Below are 11,744 nucleotides of genomic sequence, written 5' to 3' on the forward strand. Positions count from 1 at the left end.
ACTGTGCTACTCCTTCTAAGATATCATGCATTATATCAAACACAAAGTTATCAGATACATTGAAATATGTCAAGGAATTCAGTATACTATTGCGTTTGATCCCAAAACAAGAATTTTCTCTTGGATTCTCGACAAGATAGTTGTAATGATTCTCATTGGTTAATTTAGTGCGCAACATCACACGTGGATCATTTTCACTAAACACTGTTTGAGCGGTTGCTCTATCAATAAGACACATTCTGCAATAGTAGTTAGCAGTGAAAGATTCCACATAACCAAGAATTGAGTTCAGACCTAAGTTGTCGCCTGTTACTTGTGCTATGGTGCCATAGACAGGTTGTTCAGTACCTTGACATCTTCTACAAACGGATAAAGTATTTTGTCAATGCCATATTTTTTTGCATCTTGGGAGTGAAACAAAGAAATGAGATGGATGTTCATCAGCGAAGAATTCAGACGTGGTGGTAAATTGCGGAGTGTAAAATATAAACATCCAAGCTTATGAATGCCTTGTTTCGACCCTAGTGGATTTGATGTTTCAAAATCATCATAGTAAATTTGGATTTGTAATGCATTTTTAAATTTTGAATATAATGGGTGATTTTTGAAGTATTTTCCATCACAGAAATCTTTGTATAAGCTACCAAGAACAACAGATCTGTTAATGTGACAACAAACATCTTCATTCTTGAAAATGAACTCTAAGGTTTTTAACAGGGGTACATAAATGAAAGTGTCGTTTACTGGTACCTGCTCATATACTCCAGATACTTTGTTTCTCTTTGAATCATATCTCACTCCTAAGTGAATTTCTAGCGGTTCAACAACACCCCATTTTTCACTAAAATATTTAGTCCATTTAGAGTTTGTGTTTAAGTCACTGAATGGATTGAAAGTATTCCTGAAGATGTCTTCCACTGCATTTCTACTGGGATTATCAGTAGGCACTGCACTTAACACTTGTTCTTTAAGATTTGCATGAACTTCACTAACATACTCCTCCATGCTTTCAACAACAGATAACACAATATTGTTGGCAACACCACTGCCCTGTAACTTTGCTATGATTGAAGCGCACATATCTTTTGCCTGATCTTTTGACATATGAGATGTTGAAGGTTGACTTGACACATCTAGATCCATATCAGAGGCATCTTGTTGTGAGCTCTGTTCATTGAAGTCTGACTGATGTTTTTGCATACTTACATCATTGCTTGTTCCCAGGTTAACAGTACTATGACAAATATTTAAATGCTTTCTAAAACCTGCAAAACTTTTAAACTGCAATGAACACCCTTCTTGAGCACAAAGAACAACAAACTTTTTACCTGGATATAACCCATGAAAAAACTTAAGGTGCTGAATTAATGCACTAGGTGCATCATGCAAAGATTTGCAAATATAACACCTATACATAGTTCAAGAACTCTTTGCCTCTATTCAGGTATTTGGCTCTTTGCCATAAGGCTTTCTTTGATGTGCCAACACAAATACTGTAGACTAAGACTTTTTTCCAAAAAACAAAGATAGCCTATGCAAATAAAGTGCTGCATAATTGCACTAGGTGTATCATGCAATGATGTACACATATACATTGTATAAGAACTTGGCTCTTAGCTCCTGTTCATCAACTTGGCTCTCAATTCCTTCACCTTTGGACTTTCTTTAGTTGTGTCAACATCCACACCATAGACTGTTGTCTGCAGGAATGTGTACATGTTGTTGAGAGCAGCATCATAACTTACACTGAAAACGAAGTGCACCTTAAAGAGTTCATCAACAGCTGCCAATGACGTGGTTCCCTGGCAGGGGATGAGCTTCTTGTCTATCACAATGTAGTAAGTGCTGATGGCCTGCTTGCAGGTTCCAGACGCAAGAAGATATGGCTGGTGATGTCCCTCCTGGTTCTCAATGTGTTCGTCTAGGCTCCTACATGACTGTGGGGGAAATAATAAGTAACATAAGTAACAAGTTACATTGTAATATTGTCTTTTTGTCTGTGCCACATTTCCCAATTAAATTGCATACTGTGGCCTGATACATACCTTGTGAAACACAACTAGATGGTCCATGGCCTGAGCTGCACTGATCTTCGGTGTTTTCTTTTTAGTAGGCTGAGGTGGTAGGATATGCAGGAGCAGCAGGAAAGATGCCATATCACTGTCCCACTCTGTAAGAAAAAAAAAAAAAATATTTTTTGATCGCAAGTTTCTTTCCTTTTTTTAACCTCAACTCCCTGGCCATTTAACCAACTGCCCCTGACCGTCTCAGGGTTTCTGGGCCCAAAGGACCAGGAATCTGTTAAAAGGATAGTTCAGATTATTTGAAATGAGGATGTATGACTTAGTTATGGGGAGTCAGTGTATAAACTACAGTAGATGGAGGTTGGCACACCTCTATTTTTGAGAAGCAGAGACGTGTACCGGCATGGAAGCAATGAACTGCTGCAGACAGGGTCAGCAGCAAAAAATATTCTGTGCTCCTCTGCTTCTCAAAGTTGGGGCTGCATCAACCTCTATCCACTGTACCAATAAATACTGCATACGACCCCACATCAAATAATCTGAACTATCCCTTTAAGTACTGCGTATGACTCAATTTATTGAAATCATTTTATTTAGCCTTTAATAGAATACCTGGGCAATCATCACTGTGCTGTTTCCTGGCAGACTTCAGCAAACTATGGAGCACTGGCGTGGTAATCAGGCTCTCTGCTTCTCTGATCACCTTGCTTTTATAGAATGTATGCCATTTCTCAAGAAGTTTGGCAGATGTTTCTGGTCCAAAGAGGAGACAGAAATCTTGATGTATCTGCGGCAACAGAGAAATGAAAGAACATTTTTGGTTAAATTTACATTTCTAAGCTAGGCTTATAGCTAAGAATTGAAAATATGCCAATAATTACCAGCCCTTTCGTGTCCAGGAACCTTGGAAACACTGAGAGTACAGTGTGTGATTCATCACGATTGTGGATGAGGCGCTGTCTATACTCAAAGGTCTCCTTCATTTTTTGCAGAATAATTTTTCCATCACTCGTGTGGTTCATCAAAGATATAATCTCTTCACAACGTTCATCGTCCAACTGACCACCAATCTGAGGCACCTCTCTCTCCTGTCTTGGACCACCTCCTCTTGCTGTCTGCATTTTAGGTTCCTTGGACACAAGTTTTGTCTTTCTCTGAATTGTCTTGAGCCGCCATGCCAGAAATCCAGAGCCACTTTCGTTGTCATAAAAATGTTCCTTACAAAAAAAGGACAGAGACACAAGTAAACTTCATAATCAGCAATAGTGAATCCATAATTTTATTTGTGTATTAATTAGCAATAGGGGTACGGTATGGTGTCAAGCGTATCCACACGTTATTATTATTTTGTAGTGCAAAAATATATTTTTAACTAAAGTATGTAATTAAGAAAAATGCATAACTTACATATCCTTTCCTAGAGAGGGGATCTTTTAATGCAGGGAACAAGGTGACAATTCCCAACGCATATTTCTCTTTAGTGACTCGCTGAGGGATTCTCCTGCAAAGAAAAAAAAAGGGAAATTGTTCCTTGCTTACATGTACAAGTACTTTATAGGGCTGAACATTACTTCAATAACGTGAGTCATCTAGTGCAGAGTTGAGCTCATTACTGTCATTGCTGCTTTTTCTCCAATCGCAATCAAGCAACAACTGATGTCCTTTCCCAACTGGACATTACTGATGGCAAACTATCACTAATTTAGCCCCAAACCATTTACATACCTAAAGTTTAATAATCTTGGAGTATGTGAATTGATGTAAAAAGGAAAACAAAACAACAAGAGGTTCAATAGCTGTGAAATATCTAAACCTAACTTACCCTTCTGTCTCAACCATGTGTGCCGCAAGAATGTTAACCATCTGCCTTCTTGTTCTGTCACACAACATCCCAGTTTCTTCATATTCATCAAGCACTGTTGTCCCTCCTGGTTTTGTCTGCAGGATCTGCTTTATCAGCTAAACAGATAGTAACAATACTGAATAACGGAGTGAAATGGTACAATGTATACTTCTAACAAGGCCAAACCATCTGGCCTTGTCCCAAAGGTATATTTTGCAGTTTTGATTTAAACCTAGAGCAGCTAACTACTTTCAGATTTCAACATGATCAATGATTCCTAAGGAAAAAGACAGATTTTGAGAACACAACACGCTTGACATGTTTTTATCCTTACTGTTAAATTGTTGGATGGCAGTTTAAAACAACAACAACAACAACAACAAAAAGGACATAAATTAAATCAGAAAGGTGATACTGAAAATTTAGATACGATTTAAAACAAATATTAGAGGACAAACTCACATCTCTGGCTGAAGAACTCTGAAAGGCCTCATCATCCATTCTTGATCGCTTAAATGGTCTTGATGTTTCACTGTCGCTGCTACTAATGGACACAGAGAGGAAACTCCCGCTGGGTGAGGATAGTGGTGTGGATGGAGCTGATGACTGAGATGTGCCTGAATCTAAGAGCATAAGATATAATAAACAATTCACCTTATTTTCTGCATATTTGTGAATCATATCCTCCCTGACTGAACATAACAATCCAGAGAGAACTGCTACAATCAGCCAAAAAACAAACAAAAAATTATTAATCAGTTAACACTTTCCATCAGGCATCTAAACTCTTAACATGCTAATCTTAAAATACTAAGTAATAATAGTAATATTAATAATTAATTCCATGCAACAGGAGCATCTGAAATGACCTCTGTTGTTAATGCAATGTAAAAAATAATAAATGATTAAAGTTAAACTTTACCATTGCCACAACTGTCCTTGATAACAAAGCAAATCCCTTCCATTGTGCATAATTCTGCAAACACTGCTTCATCCACCTCAGTGCCGGAATCATCTTCCACGGTAATCTTGTCCACATGAATGGAGAACTTTTCTCTCACTTAGTGATGAGGTTAAAGACAACATCACATAGCAAATTGTTTAAATTATAAGATGTAATGACTTTCACTCAGTCTGAATTACTGGTTATTCATATAACAATAGCAACATTTACCTTCAGAAATGAATTCTTCAAAATCAGCATCTTGTAACTTGATGTATTTCTTGCGGTTTTGATACTGCACCTTAATTATCATTTTGCCATCTACAACATGAGCCTGCAGAAAAAGAGAGGGACAACAGGACATTTCTTAGATATCCATTCTATGCCTATTTAAATGTTAAATTCCTGTCTTTTAATAGCCTAAATAACATACATAACTTTCACTGCACTCAATGCTATATAGTGGACCAAAATATACTTTTTTGAACTGAAGCTGGTGGGTGTGCTGACGTTCTCTTTCTGCCTGACAGATCTGGAACTTAAAATACTGCTCCTCACACTTCTTATGATGACTGCTGTATGTTTGTAGCCTGTTAAACAAACGCACTGAAAAACACAGAATGATCCCGTTATGTCAGCTTCCATGTTAGAGCATACATTCTTGAGTTTTACTGAATAATAATTAAATATAACAGGTGTACCTGTATATACTTTGCCAATAATTCTTCCCTGTGTGATTTTACTAAACAGGAGTTCAGCAGTCTTAGGCACTGTGCATCAGAAAATTAGCCAATGTCCAGTAACAGTAACAAAATGTACAGCTAAATGAAATTAACTGTTCTCAACCTATTTTGAAACAACATTAATTTTCTGTTAACTTCCTAACATTTCTTATAATGAAACCAGTGTTGGCAGAATACAGGACTCCTTCACAACTGAACCATAATCTTTAAGGACCTTTCCATAGACATTTAAGTAATATATAACTTTATATGGCTATGTTTGCATTATGACACCTTAAACAGCCAACTATTCAAACTTTACTCACCGGCAGGCTGAGATGTTGACTGAAGACCCTCCAGATCGTGATAATTACTATGAATTAAAAGACAACATCAAATGAATTTAGACATTTGGAGGACGTGCAGTTGAAAGCTTTTCCCCCAAGACCCACCGGGCCCGTCAGCGGCGCGTTGCGTGAGCATCGAGTCATGGCGACTAGTACTCGGCCATTTTACGGGTTCAACGTCAAACCCCACCGGCCCCGCCGTGGTCCATGGACCAAATACGCCTCACTCATGCAACGCGCTGCGGACGGGCCCGGTGGATTTTCCCTGTTATTCTCCAACATAGTTTACTCTATTATGAGCTATTACGTGCTTAATGGTAATGAAACGATGGCGACCGATTTTTGAAACACCCGACCCACGACCGTGACAGTTGAAACTGTCGGAGTTTCGGAGAAAACAGTTAAAATTACTGTCTACTTAACCCAAACTGCTCAAATCTTCATTTTAATAATAAGTTTAGTTCAACGTTAGCCCATAATGTCTTAAAAGGAAATGAAATTAACGCTAACGGTCTGCAAGTCTGTATGTCTACTTAGCATTACCAGCAAAAACGGCGACGAAACCTTGTTAGAAATGCCAATAAAGTTTAATCTGTCTCCAAATTTAGAAACAACGAATCAGCATAAACACATTTTAATAAAAATAGCAATGACACAACGACTAATTTGATACAGTTTACTCACCAGTCTCTCCTTCTCATGCTCCACGCAAGTGAAAGAAAATGGCTGCTGTCAAATTTCTTCACGGGTAACCTGTCCAAGTGCCCGGATGTTGAAAGTGTCACTAATCAGTGTTAATTACCGTCAACTCCGTGCTTTTACACCAACACTCTTATGTTTTCTCACCAGTGGAGAGTTGATTCTGCCAGAATCAACACCAGTACCTCAACACTTTACTCTGAAACAGCTTAACACCAGAATTTTAACACTCGTGAATTTGCTGTGCAGGCCATATAGTAGCTACTGAAGTCCAGTCCAGATGTTGTACAGGTCAGTCTGTGAGACTCTCCAGGTCTTTTAACCACTGGTTCAGACTCTGTTATGGTCCAACCTTCAGCTCCACTCCAAACAAACAGAGCAACCACCAAGAGTGTCAGCTTTCTGTCAGCCATGTTGACAGTGTGATTAGTAGGTTTTCAACTCCCCTTTAAATATGATGTCAACTGGAGCCCTGTGAGAATTTGGTTACAGTCAGCTCCTCCTACATCACTCCATCTATTAAAGTCACATTCAAGATGCATAAAGGCCTAATTTTGCTTTTCTTTTCATTTAAGTGTTACGACTGCCTCGTTGGCCGCAACAAAACAGGAGTTGTACACTCAAGTGAAGCATAATAAAGAAACATTTATTAAAGTGAATCTCCAATCAGATGGGATGTGGAAATCAGAATCAGGGGTGTAGGTGAATGTATGGGTGTTTCGGTCAATGTGTGGTCCATGTTGTCAGTGCGAAATAAGATAAGTCAAACAAAACATTAGCACGCTGGTTTGGAGCCACCGAGAGAGATCAGAGCAGGCAGAGAGAGAGAGAGAGCTGGCATCTGGGAAGGCGGGGTTATATAGGCCTAACAGGAAATGCTGGCCAGGTGCTCCATGTCAGCCTAATGCACTGCCTCCAACCTGCAACAAATAAACACACCAACAGTACACTGCACGCCGACACATAGAACTCAGGCCTGGGGCCGTCACATTATGTATTTCACTTATATCCACATTTTAAATGGTAGCTCCCTGATACAGTACAATTGTATACATTTTATTTTCAATATATTAAATAACAGAAAATATGATTTCAATTCAAGATTCTTTGATTTCCATGTTTTTCTCTTGGCGACTGCTTTTAATTGAGGAATTATATTTCCAGGTTGTTTCTTCCATTCTTATATATCTCAGGAACAGGTTGAGTCTAAATCTCTCACTTAGACCCAGAATGAACTGAATAAAACTTTGAGGGTGAAAGGTCAAGGTTAGAATCTCATTTTATTCTGTTTTTCCTCATTTTCTGAAATACTATGTATAATCTTAAATCCAGACTACTGTAAACTAAAAAACAGGAAGATTACATATTTAAATGCCATTTCAGAAAATTACCAAAATATTAAATTACACAGATGTTTTTATTTTTCATGATTTCAACTCTCTCTCAAGTAATGAAAAGAAATAATGGAAAAAGTGAGAGATGTGTTTTCAGTGGTATAATTTATTTATTTAACATTTATGTAATAATTTTGGTATCATTAATCATTAGTGACTAGATTGTGTAAAATGTTTGTATTAAGTGTTTTTTGTCCTGTTTCAGCTACTCAAACAAAGGAGCTTTATCATGGATCATTATGTTATGGAGAACGACTGGAGGTTTTTGTACAGCTGCTCAACCAACTTCAGTCACTGTGAGTCTCTAGCACAATAATAAACAGCAGAATCTTCAGTCTTCAGACTGTTCATCTGCAGATACACCTGCTTTCTGCTGTTGTCTCTGGAGATGGTGAACCGGCCTTGAACTGACTGAGAGTAGTAGATGTTGCTACTGTCATCTTCAATCCAGGCAATCCACTCCAGTCCTTTTCCAGCAGCCTGTCTGATCCAAGCAGCATAAATATCATAACTGAACCCTGAATATGTACAGGTCAGTGTGTGGGATTCTCCAGGTCTTTTAACCACTGGTCCAGACTCAGTCAGTGTTTGACCCTCAGTACCTGCAGAAATGGAAACAGCTCATTAGTTCAGTCACATTGTCTTCACATCACTTTGTTTGTCCAACACATTTTCATGTCCTTACCAGCCAAGGTACAAAACATGATGAAGAAAATAACAGGTGTGATCATTGTAAAAGTCACTTGTCTTTGTCCAGTCTGCAGTGTGTATGTTAGACTGAGCTGACCTTTGCTCTGCAACACATATAAACACATGAAAGATATCAGTTTTGCATTGACTCCTCCTCCTCAAAGAGAAACACACCATATTTCACACATCTCTGAAAACTCAACTATGTAGATCATGTATGTGAGAACTAAATTTAAAAGATTATAACATGAATTATTAATAAATTATGTCTTCACTTCCAAGTGATAAAAATTGTTATTGTGAGTTTAAGTTTATATAAACTCAGTTTACACTGATATTTGTTGTTCTCAGCAGAAACTGTGGACCAGTTTTATATTTAGAATATTCTACATAAATCTCCACTAACAGTTAATCCATTATTCAGAGCTGCTATAGAAAATCATTATTGGAGGATTATTTATGTAAAAAGACAACAACATGTTATTGGTAACTGTACCAAACAGGAAGTGACACACCACAAAAAGCAGCTGCTCCTTTTACAGTCATCATCTGTGTGTTTCTAGTTACATATATTTCATTCTCTACTTTGATTTTTATTGTCATCTTTTGGTAATTGTGAAGTATTTCCCTAAGCGTCGACGTTTCCAAAACACAGAGATGGTAAATAGAGGAAGTAGTTTTTGTATGACTCTCCCAGACAGGGTCATTGTGGTTTTATTCATGTTGTGGGAAAAAAACGGTCACATTGAGGTGATGGACTGAACACTTAGAACAAGAAGAAAGTCCTCATGATGTAAATTATTTCTGCATGAAGATCAGATTAAAGGTTGGTTCATAATGAGGTGACGATGAAGATTAGTTTACACAACAGGTTGATTCTTATCATCCTATCTTTGGATCAGTTACAGAGTTTCAGAGTCAACATCTTGACCACATCCATATTAAAAGATCATTTTGATGATACGGTAGGTTTTTGTACAGCTGCTCAACCAACTTCAGTCACTGTGAGTCTCTAGCACAATAATAAACAGCAGAATCTTCAGTCTTCAGACTGTTCATCTGCAGATACAGCTGTTCTCTGTTGTTGTCTCTGGAGATGGTGAACCGGCCTTGAACTGACTGAGAGTAGAAGATGTAGCTGCTAACAGAAGGATGTAAGCTGGAAATCCACTCCAGTCCTTTTCCAGGAGCCTGTCTGATCCAGCCCCACCAGCTGCTACTGAATGACAGTCCAGATGTTGTACAGGTCAGTCTGTGAGACTCTCCAGGTCTTTTAACCACTGGTTCAGACTCTGTTATGGCCCATCCTTCAGCTCCACTCCAAACAAACAGAGCAACCACCAAGAGTGTCAGCTTTCTGTCAGCCATGTTGACAGTGTGATTAGTAGGTTTTCAACTCCCCTTTAAATATGATGTCAACTGGAGCCCTGTGAGAATTTGGTTACAGTCAGCTCCTCCTACATCACTCCATCTATTAAAGTCACATTCAAGGGAATCAACTCACAATTTGACTTTTGGACAAATATTAAATGTCATTGTCCTCTCAGAGACACACAGACACACCAGTCCTATATTTGGTAAAATGAATAACTGATGTCATCAAGTCAATCCTCTCTGATCTGTGTATATCATCAACACTACAACCATGAGGATTTTATCAATTACAAAATGTCAGTCTTGGTTTAGATATCAGGTACACTAGTCATTATTCTGAGCATTGACTAACTTTTTTTTTGTCATCTCACAAAGTCACACCAATGATTAAAAGTTATTATTGATTGTGGACATCTCACATGTTTGTGTTTATAAAGGAGCAAAACTTTGCATAGAGCTCCCTCTACAGGTTTAAAAAGGAACATTCAGCAGTTCAAAGCTCTGTTCCACATCACTGTCTGGAAGCTTATTGTGGAGCAGATGAGAGCATGCAATAATATAAAGCATCTGTCCTCAGCCCTACTCATAATACTCTGCTGAGAATCAGTGTGGAGTTTGATGGTTTAATGGGACAGCTACAGGAACCAGGAGGACAAAGACAAAACTCTTGGTGGGGAACAGAAGGCTGAGATAGTTGACTGGAAGGCAGATGGAGCAGATGAGTCAGAGACAGGTAGGGTCGGTACCAGGAATTCTCACATGGCAAAGAACAAGCTGACAGAGGAGTGAGTGTGGAACTGAAGAATATATGCTGGCCTGATTAGAGAATGAGAAGCAGCTGTGTGCACAGGTGAGCTGAGTTGACTGATGAGGTGGGAGTGGCTGGCAGGCTGAGTGATGCAGAGGGGGAGTCAATGGAAAAGTACGTCGAGGGAGATGGGTGACTGGGCTGTGACAAATAATGTTCCCTCTGGTGTCACTGTGTCTCTGGAGCACCATAATAAACATATTGAATCTTGATCTGCAGATTCACCTGCTGTTGTCTGGAGATGGTGAACCAGCCTTTGATGACTGATGATCTATCACCACTATAATGGGCAGTAGCAAAGCTCATCATCAGCTGATTGCTGTCTTCACTGTTTGTGTTGAACTTCATATTTTAGGTCTTCTACTGCCCCCTGGAGGTTCTAGTGGAAATAAATACTTGGATGTTTTTGTACAGCCTCTCTGTTCACTTTAACCACTGTGGTCCTCTGGCACAGTAATACACAGCAGAGTCTTCAGGCTGCACATTCTGTCCATTTAGAGTCACTGTGTTGCTGGAAGAGTCTAAGTTGATACTGAACTTGTTCTTTAGAGAATCTTTGTAGTATGAGGAGCTTGTAGCTTTCACCCCAATCCACTCGAGTCCTTTTCCTGCAGGTTGTCTGATCCAAGCTGTCCACCAGTCGAGAGTATAAGAAACCTGACAGGTGATGGTCAGGCGTTGACCTGGCTGCACAGTCACAGAGGCTGGCTGTGTCAATTGTTCACACTTCACACCTGTTAAAAGAAGAAAATGTTTTCCATCAAATTATCAAGTTTAAAAGAAGAACTACTGACTGAGACAAACCCAGAGAGACTCACAGGATCCAGCTGCCAACAGCAGCAGCAGAGCTACAGGAAACATGTTGAGTCTGATGTTCTGTTTCCTCCACAGTCTGATGTG

General features: G+C 38.9%; 1 protein-coding gene across 1 annotated transcript; it reads right to left on the minus strand.

Moving 5' to 3' along the window:
* Positions 1-409: 409 nt before the first annotated feature.
* LOC311506025 (uncharacterized protein) lies at positions 410-4,716 on the minus strand. Its single transcript, XM_084569889.1, has 4 exons — positions 2,906-4,716; positions 2,637-2,811; positions 2,046-2,170; positions 410-1,937 (listed from the first exon to the last, which is right to left on the minus strand). Exons 1-4 carry the CDS (start codon positions 3,143-3,145, stop codon positions 1,614-1,616), a joined length of 864 nt encoding a protein of 287 aa, XP_084426015.1. The 5' UTR covers positions 3,146-4,716; the 3' UTR covers positions 410-1,613.
* Between the last annotated feature and the right edge of the window lie 7,028 nt (positions 4,717-11,744).

Source organism: Chelon labrosus (genome assembly GCF_963514085.1).
Source record: "Chelon labrosus genome assembly, chromosome: 21".
Taxonomy (NCBI): Eukaryota; Metazoa; Chordata; class Actinopteri; order Mugiliformes; family Mugilidae; genus Chelon; species Chelon labrosus.

Bases quoted from the DNA above. Each gene is read 5' to 3' on its own strand.
- LOC311506025 (XM_084569889.1), bottom strand. From the start codon at position 3,145: ATGCAGACAGCAAGAGGAGGTGGTCCAAGACAGGAGAGAGAGGTGCCT. The intron at 2,171-2,636 runs GTATTCTATTAA...TTTTTCTTACAG, and splicing joins GCACAGTGATGATTGCCCAG to AGTGGGACAGTGATATGGCA. The intron at 1,938-2,045 runs GTATGTATCAGG...TTTCCCCCACAG, and splicing joins ATCTAGTTGTGTTTCACAAG to TCATGTAGGAGCCTAGACGA.